General features: G+C 57.7%; 2 protein-coding genes across 7 annotated transcripts in view; one reads left to right on the forward strand and one right to left on the reverse strand.

The window, feature by feature from the left end:
* Window positions 1–922: 922 nt before the first annotated feature.
* On the forward strand, window positions 923–5,301 carry DERL3 (derlin 3). 5 transcript variants are annotated; one of them, XM_045535092.1, is made up of 8 exons: window positions 1,004–1,132; window positions 1,257–1,322; window positions 1,394–1,467; window positions 1,581–1,674; window positions 2,107–2,302; window positions 2,807–2,897; window positions 4,289–4,290; window positions 4,866–5,301. In XM_045535092.1, the coding sequence occupies exons 1-8, from the start codon at window positions 1,040–1,042 to the stop codon at window positions 5,024–5,026; spliced, it is 777 nt and encodes a 258-aa protein (XP_045391048.1). In that variant the 5' UTR covers window positions 1,004–1,039; the 3' UTR covers window positions 5,027–5,301. The 5 variants fall into 5 exon arrangements, with proteins under 5 accessions (XP_045391044.1, XP_045391048.1, XP_045391047.1 ...); XM_045535091.1 differs by lacking the exons at window positions 4,289–4,290; window positions 4,866–5,301 and adding an exon at window positions 3,002–3,227 and having other exon boundaries at window positions 1,581–1,695; window positions 2,230–2,302; XM_045535089.1 differs by lacking the exons at window positions 4,289–4,290; window positions 4,866–5,301 and adding an exon at window positions 3,002–3,227.
* The window catches only part of SMARCB1 (SWI/SNF related, matrix associated, actin dependent regulator of chromatin, subfamily b, member 1), a 37,094-nt gene continuing 21,256 nt past the window's right edge, over window positions 5,274–21,111 (reverse strand). For both annotated transcript variants that reach the window (XM_045535087.1, XM_045535086.1), the window contains exons 6-9: window positions 20,426–20,592; window positions 12,697–12,887; window positions 6,026–6,157; window positions 5,274–5,621 (exon numbers count right to left, since the gene is read on the reverse strand). In XM_045535087.1, coding sequence (XP_045391043.1) covers window positions 5,582–5,621; window positions 6,026–6,157; window positions 12,697–12,887; window positions 20,426–20,592 — 530 coding nt within the window. In that variant the 3' untranslated portion in view covers window positions 5,274–5,581. The remainder of the gene's footprint in view (window positions 5,622–6,025; window positions 6,158–12,696; window positions 12,888–20,425; window positions 20,593–21,111) is intronic.

Genomic DNA, 21,111 nt, shown 5'->3' on the forward strand with positions numbered 1-21,111 from the left:
TTAGTTTTGTTTTTTATAGTAAGCATCCTAATGGACACAGGGATCTTTTCAAAGTGATAATCAAACGTCACCTCCTCACAGAGGCTTCCCAGGTCACCCCGTCCGGCACTGCAGCCCCCCACTCCTCACTCGGCTGTGTTCCGTCAGCGCTAGCTCGCCGTACCACCCCTTGACTGCCCCGGGCCGGGCCGGAGGGCACAGCATCTTTTGTTGGCGGCCCGACCCCCAGAATCCAGAACAGCAACAGGCACAGAGTAGGTGCTCATTAAACGGATGAATGAATGAACGATGGAGTTTCTCTCTTCCACCAAAATGCTGAGGCCCCTCCAGCCTGCCCACTCGCTGAGTCCGCCTCAGCGCCGTCGCGTCCCCCCAGGGCTGCCGGCCCCCGCCCGGCGCCCCCTCCTGCGGGGCCCCGGGAAGACCCCCGACAGGAGCCGCACGTTTGGGGGGGTTGGACACGCTCCCGAACGCCTCCCTTGCTGCGGGCTGAGTGGCCCTGCCTCGGGTCCGCGGAGGCGAGAAGGTCGTGCCCCCGTCGCCAGCGAGCGGGAAGAGGATCGTCACCAGCCGACGCCCCCCGACTCTCAGCCCAGCCCCGCCCACACCCCTGCAGCCCCGCCCCCTCGCGGACTCGTGGGTCTGGCTTCGGTCTTTTCCGCACAAACGCCGTACTCTGAGCCCCGCCCCCGCGGTGCCGTGGGTCCTCGCCATTGGTCTTCCCCTAGAATGCCGCGAAGCCTCCAGGTCCTCATTGGCCATACTTTCTCCCGCGCCGCCGCCGCAGTCACAACAACCGCCACGAGCTCAACCGTGAAGCCTGTTCATTGGCCACCAGTCTCGACACGCCCATGCTCTCTTCCCGCCCCCAAGTTCCTCCTTCCTCATTCCATTGGCTACTGAGCCCAGGGCCCCTCCCGCTAGCCTGGAGCGCGCTGAGCCTCGGACGCGGATTGGCCAAGGGTGGGAGGGAGGCGGGGCAGAGAGGCGGGTTAAAGGGCGCTCTGCCGGTCCGGCCACGCGTGCCTGAGCTGGTGCAATGGCGTGGCGAGGGCTTGCTGCAGAGTTTCTGCAGGTGCCGGCGGTGACGCGCACCTACACCGCTGCCTGTGTCCTCACTACCGCCGCCGTGGTGAGCTGCCGGGCGGGCGGGGCGTCGCCATGACTGCAGCCCGAGGCAGGGGCGAGGGAGCAGGGTCGCCACGGCTACAGCCCGGGTCCCTGCGGCAGCCCCTGACGCGCCTCTGGTTCCACAGCAGCTGGAGCTCCTCAGCCCCTTCCAGCTCTACTTCAACCCGCACCTCGTGTTCCGGAAGTTCCAGGTGAGGCCACCCCGCCCTTTGCACCTGCTGGCCAGGTCGCCGGTCCCGCGCCTGACCATCCGCCCCCGCAGGTCTGGAGGCTCGTCACCAACTTCCTCTTCTTCGGGCCCCTGGGATTCAGCTTCTTCTTCAACATGCTCTTCGTGTATCCTGCGCCGCGCAGACCCGGGCCGGGAGGCGGGCGGGGCAGGCCCGCCAGGCGGGGAGCGGGGAAACTGAGGCAGCGCCCAGGTGGCGTTTCCTATACCAACGCTGCAGGTTCCACTACTGTCGTATGCTGGAGGAGGGCTCCTTCCGCGGCCGCACAGCAGACTTCGTCTTCATGTTTCTCTTCGGAGGCGTCCTTATGACCGTATCCTTCCCACGGGCTCTGGTACCTTGGGCCACAGCGCCATGGGGCCGGCCTGCGGCTGCACGAGTGCCCAGGCCAGAGAGACAGAGCCGTTCACTCCACCTTAGGGTGTGCTGATCCATCATGTGCGCACCGCTGTACAGGTGCCAGGGCTGTGTGCTCTGGACAACAGGTGACGCACTGGACAGCCGGGTGGGGGGGCCAGGCAGTGGGTGGGGCCTGCGATGAGGTGGCAGGTGTGCGAGGAACACCTCATGGGACCTGACTGCCAGGAGTGTGGCCTTTATTAGAAGGGCTCACTTGATGCGGGAATGGCAGGCACATGGGGACAATTTGGAAGGAAAGCAATGGAACGATTCCAGGGGCTTAGGGAGGCAGAGGGGCCCTGGGCACGGGCTGAGGCCTGCACCAGGACACCTTGACTCTGCCCAGCTGCTGGGACTCCTGGGCAGCCTGTTCTTCCTGGGCCAGGCCCTCACGGCCATGCTGGTGTATGTGTGGAGCCGCCGCAGCCCTCTGGTGAGGGTCAACTTCTTCGGCCTCCTCACCTTCCAGGCGCCGTTCCTGCCCTGGGCGCTCATGGGCTTCTCGCTGCTGCTGGGCAACTCGATCCTCGTGGACCTGCTGGGTGAGCTGCCTGTCCATCCAGCCCGCCCCAGGCTGGCTGCTCCCCGCAGGACATGCTGCCCAGGGCCCCGCTCCCACCTGTGGGGGACCTCTCCTCTGCCTCCCCACCGCCACCCCTGCCCCGCCAGCTCCTCTGTTCTTACAGCCCCTCACACACGCCAGCCCACATGATCTGCATCTTCAGGGCTGACCTGCTGGTGTGTGCGTGGGCCCTGATGGCTGGTTCAGGGTTCCTGCTCCGTGGTTCCCGCTTGCCCAGTGTTCTCAGGCCTTCCCTTTCCCACGTCCTGCCCACTTTCAGCCTGTCCCCTTCAGGGGCCAACCCTGGCCCCACCCTAGGCTGGCACCCTGTACAGGACTTTGGGGCCCTCATGCTCTGGGGCCTGAGGTTACTCTCAGCCTGCTGGGGCCACTGGGCTGTGGATAGAGGCCTGGAGCACATGCTGGTGGCCTGGGCCACTGGGCTGTGGAGGGTGGCCTCTGGCAGTCCATGGCTCTCTCACAGGGATTGCCGTGGGCCACACCTACTACTTCTTGGAGGATGTCTTCCCCAAGCAGCCTGGAGGCAAGAGGCTGCTGCTGACCCCGGGCTTCCTGTGAGTGCTGGAGATGACAACCCTCCTCCCCTGCCCTCCCTCAGATGGCCCCACCCCAGGGGGACCTGTGCTGGCCCCAGCTCAGCCCGGCCCCCTCCCCACAGGAAGCTGCTACTGGATGGCCCTGAGGAGGACCCCGATTACCTGCCCCTTCCTGAGGAGCAGCCAGGACCCCATCAGCCACCCCCGCAGCAGTGACCCCACCCACGGCCAGCCCGAGAGGCTTCTGGCGGCCCTGCACCCTCCCCAACCCCTGCTTGCAGCGAACCACCTCCGTCCTAGAGGCTGGGTCCACACAAGGGCCCACCCGAATAAACAGTATGACCTGCAGCCTTTTGGCCCGAGGCACTGGCTCCCCTTGCCAAGGCTGGCCACACCTCCCAGGCCCCTCACACCTGCCCTGTGCCCTCGCCCAGCCTGTCCTCTCAGCCCCATCGTAGGTGATAGGATCGGGGCCCATCCAGGGCAAAGAACCTGTCCCCATTGCCCAGCAGAGCTCTGAGCTCACAGATGAGACTCAGGGTTCTCGTCCCAGCCCTGCCAGTGCCTTGATGGAGTCTCGGGCAAGTCCTACCGACCCTGGGCCTCTGCTCCCTGATGGTCAGGGGGCACTGGCCGGGGCCTGGGGCCAGGACTGGGCTCTCCTAGCCTGTGCTGAGCCTGGAAAATGGTGCCCCTGCCCGTGGTACCTTTGGTCTGATGCTGACCCAGCCTCTCCTGTCCCTCTTCAGCAACCTTCACAGGTGCACCTTTGCCTCATTTTCCATCAAGTGACACCAAGGCCCCCTGGGGTCAGGAGCAGAGAAGGGCTGGGATTGGGTCTTCTGCCCTTCCTATGACTCCAGAGTCCTGTGACTGGGTGAGGCAGAGACTTCTGGGAAGCTCTGTCCCTGCCCTTTTTAGCCGAGGACCTGTGTGAGCCTTACGTGATCCCGCAGCCCACTTCTTTCTCCTGTAACGTGGGCATGAGAGGGCCTGGCAGCTCTCCTCCTGTTGCTCTAGGCCTGTCGGTCCAGGTGCTGAGCACCGCAGGGCTCCTGCAGCCACCAGCTGTTGTTTTCATGGAAACAGAAACAGTCCGTCGAGTCTGCCCTCAATCGTGTAGTGAAACCTGGCTCTGCAGCCTGGAGGGCCCTTCCCCAGGCCCCTCCCGGGCAGGTGGGCCTGCCTGCCCAGCGGGGTGGGCACGGGGCTGCCTGCTGCCCCATGGACTGAGTGAACACCTCAGCAATGAAGCAAGGAAGCCCATTCATTTCCAAGGCCAGCTGGGCCTAGAATCTTCCTCTTTGTTCAGGGCCTTCCAGGAAGACCCAGCTGTCCCCTTGCTGTGGGGCTCTGGCGAGTTCCACTCTTTGACGGAGAACAGAGGACCTGAGTACAAATGTCTCAAGCGGTAGGACATTTTCGTAGGAGCCCCCAGCCCTTGCAGGCCCATCGCACCTATATCCCAGCAACTGAGAATCCCAATACCTGCGCAGAGCTCTGCCCCTGCCCACACGGGGCTCCGTTTGGGAGCCAGGTCCTAGGGGGCCCTGCCACGCTCCCAGGGAGCAGAGAAGCCTCTGAGGTGGCAGCAGCCCTGTGCTGGGGCTCTGGGCCATTATCTTGAGTAAGCCTGGAGCTGTGTGCCCACTCCGTGGCCCTCCTGGATCCCATGTCCGTGTGTGGGACACTCCCACCTTACAGATGAGGATGCAGAGGGCACACGAGCTCCCGGGAGGTGGAGCTGAGAGAGGCCAAGGGCTGTGCCTCCTCCCTACACACCAGTCAACCCCAAGAGCCGGCACCAGGCTCGGTGTGTCATTCCCACGTTCCTCATAGCCGGCCTGGCAGGCAGGAGCTGGCCCAGGCCACAGTGCCACTGTGCCAGCTTGGGGGAGGTGGGCACTGCTGGAGCTGGGATAGACGCCCTCCCGCACCAGGCTGGCAGCGGCCTGGCAGTGCCCACAGGACCAGGCCCTGTGTGAGGGATCCCAGAGCAGCAAGGCCCAGCGGGCAGCAGCCTGACCATCTGGACGCAGCAGAGCCAGGGCAGCCCAGGGAAGCGGCAGAGCCCACGGCTCCTTCCCGAGGCCGGGCAAAGGGAGCAGGGTCGGGCTGCTGCTGAAAGGCAGGCGGCCCAGCCCTGAGCCTCCCAGCCGCTCCTTTCGGTTCTCGCACTTGGAGGGCCCCAGGAAATGCAAGGACTGGGCTCTGACTCAGGCCTTGCGGCGAGTTGGGTGCTGAGAGTGGAACCCTGTTAACCCCCACCTGGGGACCCAAGGCAGAGAAGGGCAAGAGGCCTAGCGTGTCGGCCCTGGTCACACACCACCCCCTGCCAAGCCCAGCCAGGCCCCGCTCCTGGCTCTCCTGTAATTTTGATGCTACCACTTTGAAGAAATTGAACATGACCTATAGCCTTTTATTTAAAAAGTGTTGCTAGCCCTGCCTGGGGCTCCTATACAAAAACAAAACACAACCCAAAATAAGGCTTACTCCTGACCCCAGAGACTGGGGGAGGCTGCTGGGAGCGGGGGGAACAGGACTGGGGCTCAGCAAATGGAATGTGTGCTGGGGAGGGAGACCTGGAAGCCCCCGCATCCTCAGGATGGTGCCGGACTGTCCCCGTGCCTCTCTCCTTGCCAGAAGATGAAGGGCGGCTCCGATGTGAGCTGCTCCGTGGGAGCTGAGCGCCGATGGGCTGGTTACCAGGCCGGGGCAGTGTTGGCGAGACGCCTCATACGCCTGGGGGAGGAGAGGGCGGTGAGCAGGGCCAGCTCCCAGCCTGGGGCTGCCCTCCCTGGTGCTCTCTAGGGCAGGTACAGGAGCAGGGACAGAGGCAGGATGCGGGCCACCAGCAGGGTCGGACCCCAGCCTTCCCTCGGCCTTGCCTGTGTGCTGCTCAGGCCCTGCCCACCTCTCCAGGGACTGACAACCTGGTCCAGGCTGTGGTCGGACCTGACCTGAGGACCTCCCTTTGTTCCCTGCAGGGAACCCACCCCAGGGGGGCTCATCTCCCAAGAACTTGCCTCTGCAATGCAGGTCCCCTCCCAGAGACCACAGGTCACTAGGGAAAGGCGATGGCCCTGCCCCTGCCCGGGAAGAGGGGTGTCTGTGGGCAGAGCCAGCGGCACAGGGACAGAGGGTACCTTGTGTTCCTGTCCTGGTCACGGATCTTCTTCTCCATCTCGGCATCTGTGAGGGTCTCCAACAGTGGGCACCACTGGTCCGCATCGCCCGTGTTCCGGATGGCGATCTCCACTGTGGGCAGGGGGTTCTCACTGCGAGGAGGAGCAGTGAGAGGAACGACTGTCACAGGAAAGCAGCACAAAATCCCTGTCCAACCCGACCCCCGCAGATGGGACGCTGCAGCCAGGGCATACTGGGAAGGCCTAGGCCCTGGCCGGGGGATTCTGGCCCACTTCTGTGCCCCAGCTCCTCCCAGCAGCAGCCGGGGAATGCTCCTGTCACCTGAACCTCCAGGGAGCTGCCCCAGTGACCCCACGGGATCCCTTCAAAGGGAACTCCTGACAAGCCCTTTGTCTGCCCCTAGCGTCTCTCTGTCTGCGAGCCCGGGCAGGCGGCCCTTGGCCGTGGAGGTGGTTCCCCATGACAGGGCAGCACGGGCGGGCGGGCTGCTACCACTGCACCGCAGCCGGGAAGTGAACCGTGGGGGCCGGAGGGCCGTCTGCCCCGCCCTGCGTCCGGGTCAGGGCCTACTGATGGGGGGAGAGGCCTCAACCCACGGAGGGCGCTGGGCGGGCTGCTCCTACATGTTCCACACACTGGCCCCTCAGCCCACCTCCCGGGGGCCACACGAGGCCCCCGAGACACAGAGCAGTTGGTTGGCAGAGAGCTGGACCCAGAAGCCATATCCCTGGACCACACTCTGCCCCGTGGGCCCGCAGACACCGCCTGGCTGTGTCTTGTCCAGTGGACACAGCAGGGCGGGGCGTCAGCAGAGCAAGGGCTGAGAAGGCACAGGGTGGGCGCAGCAGCGCCGGGGGAGGAGGAGGGTGGCTGGGCTGCTGCCTCTCCGGGCCTTGGTTTCCAGGCCTGAGCAACAGCTGTGGTCGCCTCGGGCCGCATGGCTCCCGCCTTCAGTGGCTCCCTCCACCGCGCCTCTGGGGGGCGGGCCAGCTCCGGGCTCCGACAGCGCTTCCCGCCGGCCCCACCGAACCCCTGCCTGGCGGAAAGCCTCAGGGAGGCCCTGACCGTGGCCCTCCTGCCCCTCCTGCTGCAGCCGCTCTGGCCTCTGCTCCGTCCTTTCCCTCTCCTCCAGCTGGGCGGCCTCTGCTCGTCTCCCGAAGCTCCGTCCCCGGGGAGGCCCCTGCTCTGGCCCAGCAGGAGCCCCGCAAAGCACCTCAGCTGTGGAGGCACCCGCAGGTGCTGACGGGGCGGAGGAGGGCAGCCCCCCGGCCTCTGCCTTGGCTGTGACACCTCGTTTGCTGTCGGGCAGGGTTGCTGGAGGATTACGATTACTAACAGAGCCAACATACGTCCACTGAGGCAGCTTCCTAGAGGCCAGGGATCTTCTCACACAGCTGCCTCCCTGTAGCCTGTGCGTGACGTTCGGCTACAGAGAAGCGTCCACACGGGCCTGCCCGCGGAGCCCTGGCTACACACCATGACACCAGCAGGCTCACACACTGGCAGCCGCAGGGCCTTTCTGGCCGGGGAAGGTTGGGGGTCTCAGGGACGGTGAGTGCCCAGGGCCTGGCTCCACGTGCCGGCCGAGGCTGGCACCGCAGACCAGAGCAGCCCTTGCCGCAGTGAGCTGCCCCCTTGCTGCTGCTGCTCAACCCACCAGGTCCGGGCCCACGAGGCCCGGAAGCCCCAGCTCGTGCTGGTGACTCAGAGGCCAGGGACTGGGCAGGGGCCGACCCCTCCTCAGTAGCTCCTGACAGCTGTTCCCGGCCAGCACCGGGTGGTTTGGCAATCCAGGAACCACCCAGCCTCAAACCCCAAACATCATGCCTCACCTCGAGGGCCCCCAGCCGCCTCCCTCGGAGGGCAGACATGAAAGGCGCCAAGCCCACGCTGAAGGAAACAAAACATGTTTCCTCTTAATTTAAACAAGAGCTGGAGAGTGGGTCCCACAGGCCCCTTTGTTTACCTCCCCTTGACTCTGGGAAGATTCCACTCCAGTGGGTTTGTTCTAAAATAAGAACTGCTGGAGCCAACCATGTAGGAACGGGCCTGGAGCCAGCACCAGCCTGCCTCGGGTCTGGGGGACACAGACAGAAATGCTGCCCTGAGTCTCAAGAGGTGGCCGGGGCCCTGGGAGCCACCCTGCTTCCCGCTCCTCCAGGCTTCTAGGCCACCAGGGACCCCAGACACTCCAAATTGTCCAGGTGGGGAGAAAGATACCCAGGCAGGGGAGAGCCATGTCAGGTGACAGAAGGAGCATGACTGATGCTTGTGTAGTACCTTCAGGCTTATTTTCAATGTGACCTCATGTGATGCAACAGGCAAGTTATTATCCCTACTTTACAAATGACAGGACAGAGACTTTGAGGGAAAACAACCAGCCCATGGCCACCTGACCGGGAGGAGGAAGAGACGACAAAACATGATGTCACCCTGTTTGCAATCAACGCCTCCCAGTCTCCCAGGATCAATTTATTTTGGACAAGGGTGCCAAGGCCACTCAATTTGAAAGAGTCTTTTCACAACCCGGAGCTGGGACATGACTCTGGAGTAGGCAGTGGTTTCTCAGCTACGACACCGAAAACACCAGCACAAACTAAAATACAGATAAACTGGACCACATCAAAATAAAAACCTCTGTGCTTCCAAGGACACCATCAAGAAAGTGAAAAGGCAACCCATAAAATGGGAAAAAAATCTGCCAATTAATATATCTGATAAGGGACTTGTATCTAGAGTGTATAAACCACTCTTATGACACAATAATTTAAAAAGACACATAATCCAATTAAGAAATAGGCAAAGCACTTGAATAGCTATTTCTGCAAAGAAGATACACAAATGGCCAAAAATAAAAGATGCTCAGTATTATTAGTCTGATGAAATCCAAATCAAACCCCCCATACTTCACACCCGCCGGGACGGCTGTGATCAGAGGTAACAGCAAATGCTGGCAATGTCTAGGGGAACTGGACACCAACTGGAACCACTGCCAGGGGGATGGTGCAGCCACTTTGGAACAGTCTGGCAGTTATTCAAAATGCAAAACACACGTCATCACATGACTCAGCAATTCCACTCCTAGCTATACGCCCAAGAGACTTGAAAACAGGTGTTCAGACAAAACTCTGTATACGAATGTTCTCAGCAGCATCACTCACAACAGCCAAAAAGCGGCAACAGCCCACAAGTCAATTCAACGGATGAACAGATAAATAAAATGTAGTCTATTCATAGAATGGAGTCTCATTCAGCCATAAAAAGAATGAAGTTCTGATACAATATGCTACAGCACGGATGACCCTTGAAAACATTATGGTACAAAGCCAGCCCTAACAGACCGCATGCTATTAGTTCCATTTCTATAAAGCACCAAGAACAAGCAAATCCACAGACAGAAAGTGGATTAGTGGTTGTCCAGGGCTGGGAGACTTGGGGGAACGGGAGTGACTGCTGAGGGGGTGGAGCTTCCTTTTGGGGTGATGAAAACTTCCTAAAATCGGTGGTAGTGACGGTTGCACAGCTCTGTGGATATACTAAAAACCATTGCACTGTACACTTTAAATGCGTGACCTGCACAGCATAGCAATTATATCTCTACAAAGTTGTTATAAAAACAAATAAAACCTGACATCAGGCCTGGGCTGGGGGGCAGAGCTTTAGGAGTAACCTCTGAGGCTCACACTCAACCAGTCCAAAGTGTCCCTGGCGCCCCCCAACCTAATTCCTGATGCCATGCCATCAGAGTCACGCTGCTTCTCTGTCTGTCACTCAGGCCCAGCCACCGAGCACCACGACCCTTCGTTCACTTTCAGCCTCACCCAGCACACACAGGGCTGCTGGCGTGCACAGCCCCGGGGAGCCGTGTGGAAGCAGCAGGGCCAGCCTCTCTGTCCCCGGCCTCCTCTCGGTCCTTCCCCCCACTGCCCCCTGGCCAGCACCCTGCCTGGCCATCCTTACCCTGGGTCTCCGCCCCAGGGCCCTTCCTCATGCCTGCAGCCTCTGGTGCTTTCTGTGGTTACGGTTTGTCAGTGGCCACCCACAGTGTCTGTCCCCGCTGCCAGACAGTCTGCTGTCTCCTCTGGTCCCCAGCCCAGGACACGGCTGGCCTGGAGGAGGTGCCAGTACCTTTGCAGGATATACTCTCCTCAGAGGCTCTGCCCAGCCTCCTCCCTCAGCCGAGCCCTGTCCCTCTGCTGTCTCGGCCCCTCTGTCCCCATTCCACTGGCTCCAGCATGTCTGTGTTGCTCTGACCCAGCCCTGTCTTGCAGGAGCCTAAGGCCCCTGACCAGTCTGTCACAGGCTCTGTCCCCCTCATGCTTCCAGCCTCCCGCCCGTCCCATTGCCAAAGGGAGCGGCCAGCTCTCTGCCCGGGTCCCCCTGACTTGTGGGCGGTGTGGCCTCACTCACGCACGTCCTGTGACCAGCCATCCCCCATCACTGAGCCAGGTGCCGGGTCGGGGTGGGGCGATGCCAAGACTAGCTCTTGGGAACTCAGAGTGCTTGCAACGTGGGCTGAAGGACGCCCAGAGTTTAAAACCCTCTTTAAGCAGTCACGTGACTTGGCAGTTGCCACGCTTTGTGGGAGGCACAGAGACCAGGCTGGGGCTCCTGGCCCAGCTCTCCATGGGCTGAGGGTGGCCCTGGCCCTGGGGACTCAGCAGCCCATCTCCCTCCCCAGGCAGGGCCTGCAGAGCAGGGAAGGGCTGACTGACGGTGGCGTCTTCCTGGGGAAGAGGTAAAAGACCCCTCCTCCTAAGCTCCTGTGGAGTGCGATGGCGCAGTGGGGGGAATGCGGGTCAGAGTCAGGGACACAAGTCCCAGCACCTTGCCTTGCCGCAGTTCTGTCCCCTGACGGCGAAGGTCCCCGTCCTGTCCTTGCCAGCTCTCTCCCAGTGTGGGAAGCATCCTGGCCACCCAGACCAGACAGGGCACACAAACAGGTTGGCCCTCCTGATGCCAGGACATGCCTGTGACACCCCCCAGGTCCCCCTGCAGGCCGCCCCTCCCTCCTGGCTGGCCCTGGCTATTGTGCTGGGGATGTGAGCTCACCCTGGTCCCAGCGGGTGGCCCAGCCTTTAATCCTAAGGATTTGAAACCTGCACACTCAGCACTAGAGACGGTGGCAGGGTGGGGGTCTGTGATGCCCCCAATCCATACAGCTGGAATTCATTACGTGGTCGCTGACATCAAGGAACCACCGCCTTTAAGTCCCCACCTGCCACCACCAGGGGCTCCCGGGGGGCCTACGCTGGAGCCACAGCACAAACTGCAGACACTTGGAGCTCAGCAAGGAATTTAGGCTGATGGCTCAGGTCACCTGGGGGTCAGAGCAGGAGGGATGCCGCTGCCGTACTGGCAGCAGAGAGAAAGGCCAGGGGACCCTTCCAGAGGCTCTGGGGGCTTCAGTTCTGAGCCCTAACTGTGGTACTGGCGGCTGCCACCAGCCTAGGTCAAGGTCAACAACCTCAGCCTTCAGCTGCCAGAGCAGCAAGTCTCCCGCCTGCACTTGCGCGTCCAGAATGAGGGTTCCGGTTCCACTGGTGTCTGGGGGCAGAGGTGCTCAGCGTCAACGCCATTCCCAGCACCTGCGCAATGTCACTGCCTCCCAAGACCTGAGTCAACTCTGGGGAGTGAAGCCTCCCGGGGGCTTTTTGGCGTTGGCTCCACGCAGGGCGAGCGGATGCCAGGGCTGCACGGGCAGGCAGCCCCCAGGAACAGGGAGGCAGCGCCAGACGCCATCTCCCCAGCAGGCCCTCGGGCCGAGGCGCTCAGCTGCTTCCCAGGCCCCGGGCCGTGCACCCTGTGGTCGCGCCCTCATTCCTTCGCTCTCGCTCAGATTTACAGGAAATCGTAGAAAGCTGTCTCTTGGGACGTCTGGGAAAACAAGCTGAGACACAAACCTACTAACGAGCTTCATTAATCGTCGTGTCTTTGCAAAAAGACCATCATATTTGTTCCATGTGGAGCATTTTAAGCTGTTGTCCCTGAGTGATGAGTGCGAATGCAGATGGTGACAGCCTGCTGAGCTCAACAAACCCTGACATCCTGTTTTGATGCAGGGACACCCCCGCACCCCAGCCCTGCACAGGACGGTCAGAAACCATGGATTCCAGCCCTGCAGGACGCTGAGGCGGCCCCCCTCCCACTTACCTCTCCTACTTGCTCCTGCCCCTGCTGGAACAGGAAGGCCAACCCGGGCCACTCCCAGCCCCAGCGCAGAAGACACTGGACCAGAATGTTCTGTTCGTGTTTCACCTTCTTGGCCAGCCTGAACGCTGCAGGCAGGGATCGGGGTGACCTGTCTGTCATCCACGGTGCCCAGGATGGGCTCCAGCCCCGCATGGTACTCACCACACGCTCTCTGGCTGAAGGCAGAGATGCTACAGGGAGAAGGCGCTGCCGGGGGCTCCCTGAGTCTCAAGAGCTGGAGAAGGTCCTTGTTTAAGACAGAATTCAAGTCCAATGGATGAAGAACCCTGGGCAAGGGGCAGCCCTGACAGAACAGTCTGGGCCAACGTGCAGAGAGACGAGGGGCAGGACGGCTTCGTGGAGCATGAGGGGCCCAGAGGTGCACCTGGCGGGGGCTTGGGACCCGGGGCTCCAAGGAGCTGAGGACTTCAGGCTCACACTGAACTGACAAGGCTCCAAGTCTCGTGTGCAATCCTACCTGAAGGCGTAGGTCTTCTGATGCCAGCTCAGCTGTCCCCGGATGCTGTATGCGATGGTGGTGACAAACTCCCCGCCCAGCCCCAGCTCTGAGCACAGCTTCAGGGCAAACTTCTCCGGCGAGTTCTCCTTCTCCGACATGTCCCACTCAAACTGGTCCACCAGAGATATGTTCCCCACGTGGATGTTCAGCTGGGGCAGGAACCAAGGGACACGAGTTAGAGCCACTGGGACAGCCCCCAGCCCAGGGAGGCCTCGGAAGGTGAGGACAGCCCCCTCTGGAGCTGCCAGGCCTGGGGTGGGCCCTGTTCATGACTTACTAGCTGAGAACCCAGCTGGGCCTCGTCCCTCTGGTTCCCCATCCACACACTGGGCTGATGCCACAACCCCTGCAGTGGCCATGAGAGACTCTGGCCCAGAGCCAGCAGGGTCTCCCTCTGGAGGCCCCAGTGTGGCCCCAGGAACTCCCACACCTTCATGCCGTCCCCCTTGCTCCCCACCCGGCCAGGCCCCTCCTGCCATCCGTCTTTACCTGACTGTGCCGGCCAGGGCTCAGCTCAAGCGGCACTCCTCAGACTGTCCCTAAGCCCTGTCCTAAGCCAACGTCTGTGCCCTTACTCTGTTTCTTCACAGAGCTTGTCCCTTTTGGAGATCAACTGGCCAAGTGTGTCCACAGACACACCCCCACCCTGGACCAACCCGTGGGCTCGCCATGGAGGGGACAGGGCACTGGGCCGGCTTCTCCCACGCTCCCCAGCCAGCACCCCGCTGATGTGACCAGCAGGCAGAGGGCTCAGGCCTGGAGTGCAGTCAGGCGGTTTCTCAAGGGGGCACCTGGCAAACTGGCCCCCAGACCCGGACAGCACAGCCTGCGTCCTGGGAGCGCCCACCTACGCCCACCCCCGGAGCCACCATACTGACTTCTTGCTCCCACGTTAGCTGTGGCTGTCCTGACACTGGATGTCACCAAATCACACAGGATGGGCCCTGCAGGGTCTGGTGCCGTTCCCTCCACATCATGTCTGCCAGACTCCCGCTGCTGCGGTGTGGGGCTGGGACTGTCCCTCACTGCCGCGTGGTGCTCCTCGGGGCCAGCGGGTCACGGTGGCCCTGCCCATTCACAACTCTGTCCCTCGGCTCTTAAGACAAGGACTGGGGGGCAGGCCAGCAGACGCCTGGTGAGCTGGCAACGCCTCAGAGCCCAGCCCTCCCAGGGACTTCTGCCTCCTTCAGAGAAATGAGGGAAGCGCAGTCCCTGACCATGTTCACGAAGCCCTAAGCCCTGCACACCACCTTGCGCTCACTAGAAAGTTCTTCCCCTCAGCTGGGCAGGGCCAGCTTCCTCTTGGCACCTGGTCTCAGTTACAGTGTCAGCTCCCGAGACCTCCCTCCTCGCCGCTGCTTCCACCAAGCACGTGGGGCTGTCTGAGACGGTCGCCATCAGCTGTCCGCCTGTTTGCTCTCTGTCGTTCCTGGCAACCAGGAACCCCAGCACGAGCTCGACACTGTTCGTGTCAGGACTCAAGGCACCCTCAAGAGGGAGGAAGCTGAGGGCAGGCAGGGCACAGGGCCGAGCCCCGTGTCTTCTCCTGTCTCCACGTGCGCCCACGCCCAGCCGCTGGCGCAGGTCGGCAGATCAGAATCGAAGAACTGTCCCCTCCCAACTGGCATCAAACACGGAGCCAGCCACCTCGGCGCTGGGCCCAGGAAGCACCGCAGCAGCATGGAGACGCCAAACAGGACCCCAGAGGACCACAGGCATGTGGCCCACACCTGGCAAGACACCCCTGCCCTGGGCTCACGGACGGTGGCTCCCGCCCCCTGCCATTCGGACAGTAATGCATTCATTTATTCCAAAGTGCAGACAGCGTGCCTCGCAAGGAGAGGCACAGGGGAGACAAACATTCCAAAAGCCGCCCAAGCCTGGCATGGTGGCACCTACAGACTCAGCCACTTGGGAGGCTGAGGCAGGAGGATGGCTTAAGCCCAGGAGTTTGAGACCAGACCAGCCTAGCAACATAGCGAGACCCTTTCTCTCTCCAAAAAAAAAAAAAAAGTGAGTGAGCTCGTGGTGTCAGACAGCAGAGAGTGCCAGGGAGGGGCCTGAGGGAGGGGCAGAAAGGCGGGGCTGGCCTCAGCAGTCAGGAGGCCTGGGCCAGGACGGCCTCCCAGGGAAGGTGGCCTCTGGGAAGAACTGAATGTGCCACAGCACAGGCCTCTGGCTCCCTGGGGGAAAGGATCCTGGCAGGGGACACAGCAACGCAAAGGCCTGAGGAGGTGAGGCCTGTCACCTGGGTCTGCCCAGTGAGGGGACAAGGGAAGGGTATGAGGGTGGCCAGGGGCCGGAGCAAAGGCCAGGCAGGGCCTGAGGCTGTTGGAGGGGCTCAGCTTCCACAGGGATCTGGGAAGCTTCTGGAGTGTTTTGTGCAGAGGAGAAGCCCTCTGGCTCCATGCTGAACCTCTGCGGGAGGGAGCTGTCTGGTGGGTGGTGGCGTTGGGAGCGTGGCGAGGAGCGCTGGGCTCCGGGTGGACGCAGAGGCGAGGCAGGGCCAGGACACCGACGCAGGCACACGGAAGGGGGCCAGGGTTCTGCCCGTCTTCCCAGCCTCGACTCACACCTGTCCACACCCATGTGTCCCCAGACCAGGCCCGGCCAGCACTGCTGGCACCTTGGCCCTGGTAAACGCAGCCAGGCCTGGGCTTTGGTCCCAGCATTGCCAAGAACCCCTGTAAGAGGCCCCCCGACCTAAGGCTCTGCGTTCTGAGAAGACAGCCCTCAGGTGCCATCGCTCCAAAGATTCCTGTCTTCCCTCTGCCACGTCCCAGGATCAGGACAAAGGGCGTCCTCACAGAAACGCCCAGCTCTGCTTCTGAGTCCCAGTTACAAACAGGAACCTTGGGCAGGACCTTCAGCTCCTCACGTGCAAGATGGGACGCCGTCCCTGAGGTCAGGTGCCAACAAGGGCACTGCACTGATAGACATGGCACAGGCCTCCCTGGGCTAGTTGTGTCCGCCCTGTGGCACTGATCTGACCTCAGGGGGCAGGGCAGGACACCCAACCAGGGGACGGCCTCCCAACAGCCTCCGGGCCGACACCATCCCGTGGATGGGGATTGCAGGTAAGTCCGAGGGCCGCTGGGAAGGCCTCTGGCCCAGGAGGGTTTACAGCTGCCGGACTGCTTTCTGGATGGCCGCCCAACCGGCCCGCCAAGACAACAACAAAAACTCGTGCTCAATTCTGAGAAAAATGTCAAGGAAGCCAGCTGGTCAGACTCATGAGGACACTGCATGTGGCTAACCCCAGACATTTGAAAGCATGTGGTCGGGTGGGTTAACCCACATGACCTCATCCTCACCACGGTTACAGGACAAAGTTGGGCACAGAGCGGAGCCCTCACGGCTGCACTGGGGATGCCTGCCAGGCACCCACTACCACACCCACCCCCTGCCCGTTTCTCCCCCACAATAGCCCCTCCTTTCTCAGCTGTGCCTTTTTTCTGCTAGCTGGCCATAATGAGAAACTGAACCAGGTTAAGGGAAACAAATTCACATTCTTATCAAAATAAAGGTATTAACAAGTAGGGAGACGGAATGAGTAATCAAAAAGCTCCTGACAAAGAAAAGCCCTGGACCTGACAGTTTCACTGGTGAATTCTACCAAACATTTAAATAAGACCTAACACCAATCCTTCTCAAACTCTTCCAAAAATGTAAAGAGGAAAGAACACTCTAAAACTCATTTCCGGCCAGGGGCGGTGGCTCACGCCTGTAATCCTAGCACTCTGGGAGGTCAAGGAAGGAGGATCGCTAGAGGTCAGGAGTTCAAGACCAGCCTGAGCAACAGTGAGACCCTGTCTCTACTAAAAATAGAAAGAAATTAGCTGGACAACTAAAAATATACAGAAAAAAATATTTTTAAAAATTAAAAAATAGGCCGGGCGCGGTGGCTCACGCCTGTAATCCTAGCACTCTGGAGGCCGAGGCGGGTGGATTGTTCGAGGTCAGGAGTTCGAGACCAGCCTGAGCGAGACCCCATCTCTACTAAAAATAGAAAGAAATTATCTGGACAACTAAAAATATGTATAGAAAAAATTAGCCGGGCATGGTGGCACATGCCTGTAGTCCTAGCTACTCGGGAGGCTGAGGCAGTAGGATCACTTAAGCCCAGGAGTGTGAGGTTGCTGTGAGCTAGGCTGACGCCACGGCACTCACTCTAGCCCAGGCAACAAAGTGAGACTCTGTCTCAAAAAAAAAAAAAAAAAAAAAAAAAAAAATTAAAAAATAATAAAAAATAAAAATAAAACATAAAACTCATTTCCCTGAAATCAAAGTCAAAGACACTACAAGAAAGGAAAACTACAGTCCAATACTTCTTATGAATGTTGATGCAAAAATCCTCACTAAATACTAGCAAACTGAATTCAGTGGCATATGAAAAGGATTATACATACCATGACCAAGTGGGATTTATTCCTGCAACGCAAAGATGGTTCAACATATAAAAATCCATCAATGTAACTCATTACATTTACAAAATGAAAGGGGAAAACTACATGATCATCTCAGTTGATACAGAAAAAGCATTAGACAAAATTCAGCACCCTTTCAAGATAAAAATACTCAACAAACCAGGAACAGAAGGAAACTACCCCAACATAATAAAAGCCATACATGAAAAACCCACAGCTAACATCATATTTAGTGGTGAAAGACTCAAAGCTTTTCCTCTGAGATAGGAACTAGACAAAGATGCAACACAGTATTAGAAGTTCTAGCCAGTACAATTACATAAGAAAAAGGAACAAAAGGCATCAAATTGGAAATGAAAAAGTAAAGTTATCTCTGTTTAGAGAAGATATGATCTTATTTGTTGAAATCCTTAAAAATGACACAAAAACCAGTTAGAACTAATAAATGAATTCAGCAAAGTAGCAGAATACAAAGTCAACACACAAAAATCAGTTGCATTTCTATTAATATACTCTAACAATGAAAAGTTTGAAAAGGAAATAAAACAATTCCATTTAAAATAGCATCAAAAAGAATAAAATACATAGGAATTAACTTAACCAAGGAAAATAAAAGACTTATACAACAAAAACTACAAAACACTGCTGAAAGAAATTAAAGACACAAAATGTTCACGGATTAGAAGGCAATAATGTTAAGATGTCAATACTAACAAAAGTCATCTACAGATTCAATGCAATCACTATCAAAAATCTCAATAATGCTTTTCGCAGAAAGACAAAAATCCATTCTAAAATCAATATGGAATTTCAAGGAAACCCAAATAGCCAAAACAATCTTGAAAAAAAAAAGGAACAAAGCTGAGTCTCACATTTCCTAATTTCAAAACTTACTGCAAAGCGACAGTAATCATAACAGTATGGTACTTGCATAAAGAAAGACACGTAGACCAGTGGAACAAATAGCCCAGAAACAAACCCTAACACCCATGGTCAAACGATTTTTGACAATGGGGCCAAGACCATTCTCTGGAGGAAAGGACAGTCTTTTCAACAAATAGTGTCGGGAAAACTGAATATCCACATGCAGAAGCATGAGTGGGACACCTAACACCACATGCAAAAATTAACTCAGTGAATGAAAGACATAAATGTAAGAGCTAAAACTATAAAACTCTTAGAAGAAAACACAGGAGAAAAGCTTCATGACATTGGATTTGGCAATGGTTCTTTGATATAACACCAAAAGTATAGGCAATGAATTAAAAAATAGACAAATTGGACATCACCGAAATTAAAAATTTTTGTACATCAAAGGATATCATAAACAGAGTAAAAAGGCAACCCATGGAATGAGAGAAAATATTTGCAAATCAGATGTCTGATAAGGGATTATATCCATAATACTGTGCTGGTAAAACTCAACAACAAAACACAAAAATAAAACTGATTCAAAAACAGGCAAAGGATTTGAATAGACATTTCTCCAAAAAAATATACAAATGGCCAATAAGACAACAGGTACATGAAAAGATCCTCAACATCACTAATTAATTAGGGAAATGCAAATCACAATCACAATGGGATACTACTTCATGCCCAAGAGGATAGCTATTATCAAAAACCAGAAAATAGCAAATGCAGGTGAGGATGTGGAAAAATTGGAACCCACGTGTATGGCTGATGGGAATTTAAAACAGTGCAGCTGCTGAGAAAAACAGTGAGTCGGTTCTTGAAAATAGTAAAAATAGAAATACCCCATGATCCAGCAACTCTACTTCTGGGTATATACCCAAAATAATTGAAAGCAGTGAAATGAACGGATATTTGTATACTCATTTTCATAGAAGCACTATTCACAATAGCCAAAATGTGGAAGCAAACCCAAGTGTGCCTTGATGGATGAACAAATATACAAAATGTGGCTTATCCATACAATGGAATATATTCAGCCTTAAAAAAGAAGGACATTCTGACACCTGCTACAAGATGGATGAACCCTGAAGACATTATGCTAAATGAAATAAGCCCGTCACGAAAGGACAAACGCTGCATGATTCCACTTACACGAGGTACCTAGAATCATCAAACTCACAGAGACAGGACACAGGTAGTTGTCAGGGGCTGGGGGAGAGGAGAATGGTGACTTAGTGTTTAGCAGGTACAGTTTCAGTTTTACATAATAATAAAATTTCAGGTGATGGGTGGGGTGACGGCTGCCTGGTAACATGAACGCACTTAATGCCACTGAACTGTACACTTGAAAATGGTTAAAAAGGTCAATTTTATGTTATGAATATTTTGCCATAATTTTTAAAACTTAACCAAGAAAAGAGAAAGTATTTAGTTGTTTTCTACTTGGGAAATCACAGAGAAGGCTGCAGGAGATTCCCCACCTTTATTTCCTAAAATCTTTCTAAAGAGCCCGGGGAGAACCAGCGGGAGCGCTGCGGGATGAAATGGGCCAAGGCCACATCTGGCGCACGGGGCAGAGGCTGCCCTCAGTCCCAGCAGGCATCTTCCTGAGGTTCCTCCACCCCAGATACTATTTTCAGGAACCCTTTGTAACTTGGCTCTTATTTTTAAACACAAATGTGTTTGTAAAATTGAAGCCAAATGCCCAGAATCAGATCAGACAAAATCACTGACATTTTAAGATCATCTCATGTGCCAGTGGCACCTACTTTTCCTCCCATCTATCTTCCTGTGTGCAAAGCTCCCCTGGCCCACAACACACAGCCCAGCGCAGAGCAGCCGGGCGCAGCGAGGGTTGTGCCGGCAGGCTCCGCAGGGGTCAGGCCTGGGCCCGAATGCCAGCTCTCCGCTTCTCAGCTGGCCAATGAGGAGCAGGTGACCCCGGCTCTCCCCGGCCCACCTCTTCATGTGTATCACAGTGGTAAGGCAGCACCTTACCAGGTAATGCTCCAGCTCGGGACACGCTCAGCCCGGCCTGGCTCGGCCCACAGGCAAAGCATGGCAGTGCTGCCCACCTTGCCGTGGGCTTCCCCCCTCTGCCCATCCGCTGCCTTCACCTCTGGGCTCTGCTTAGCATCCTGCAGCGCCACCACGGCACCTCCTGAGCGCGGGTCCACGCCCCTCCCGGGAGGGTGGAGGCAGAGCCAAGTACTGCCCGAAAGATGACTTTCCAGATGGCACGAAACCCAGAGACAGATTTCTGCTGGGGCCTGGGTGTACCCCCAGTGCCCCACGACACCCCGCACCCCACCAGGAAGGCCCAGTGCAGGGTGAGCATCCCCCACCTTGATGATGACGCGCTGGTCCGACTGGTCCTCCAGGATGCTGTCTGTGGGGTAGGACTCGATTTGCTGTCTGATGGCTGAGGCGATGGCTGGCACGAATGTCAGCGGGTTCAAATCCAGGTCGTCACAGAGGATTTCCGAAAACATCTCAGGAGTCATCAGCTTCTCTGAAATCAGCAGAGACAGGGGACCCAACAGGCTGCAAGGCCTAATGTCACTGTGATCAGGCCTGACCCGGCCTCCCCTACCCCTTCCTCCTCTGCTAAACCTCCCTAGATGCAGAGGACGACTAGGGCCCGAGGGTGGCCCTCCCAGACACTGGGGGTGGGAGGAGGAAACACACGATGAGTGCCCCCTGGATCCTCATCCTGAAACACCTCCTCCTCCGTGCCCCTGGGTGGTCATGGCCCTCAGTGCTCCCCCATTCCGGGCTCTCTGTGTGCTACGCACAGCTGGGTGGGAGAACCGACTGCCCCAAGCAGTGAGGTGCCTGGGGCAGGGGAAGCAAAGCCCTTTGGAGTTCACCTGCCATCTCCACTCTCCTCCCCTCCGTGCTGGGCTGGTGGCACCTGCGATGGCACAGAGACCAGCCCTACCCCAGAGACTCCTGCAGCAGCACCTCAACAAGGTGACAAGTGTGGAGGTCCTTACAGACCCCAGATCCTGGAAATGTAACCATACCAGGC

The sequence above is a fragment of the Lemur catta genome, chromosome 21, assembly GCF_020740605.2.
Source record: "Lemur catta isolate mLemCat1 chromosome 21, mLemCat1.pri, whole genome shotgun sequence".
NCBI classification, from domain to species: Eukaryota; Metazoa; Chordata; class Mammalia; order Primates; family Lemuridae; genus Lemur; species Lemur catta.

Coding starts and splice junctions, on each gene's coding strand:
- DERL3 (XM_045535092.1), top strand. CDS start 1,040: ATGGCGTGGCGAGGGCTTGCTGCAGAGTTTCTGCAGGTGCCGGCGGTG. Junction 1,468..1,580: donor TTCTTCAACATGCTCTTCGT/GTATCCTGCGCC, acceptor CCAACGCTGCAG/GTTCCACTACTGTCGTATGC. Junction 1,675..2,106: donor TCGGAGGCGTCCTTATGACC/GTATCCTTCCCA, acceptor GACTCTGCCCAG/CTGCTGGGACTCCTGGGCAG.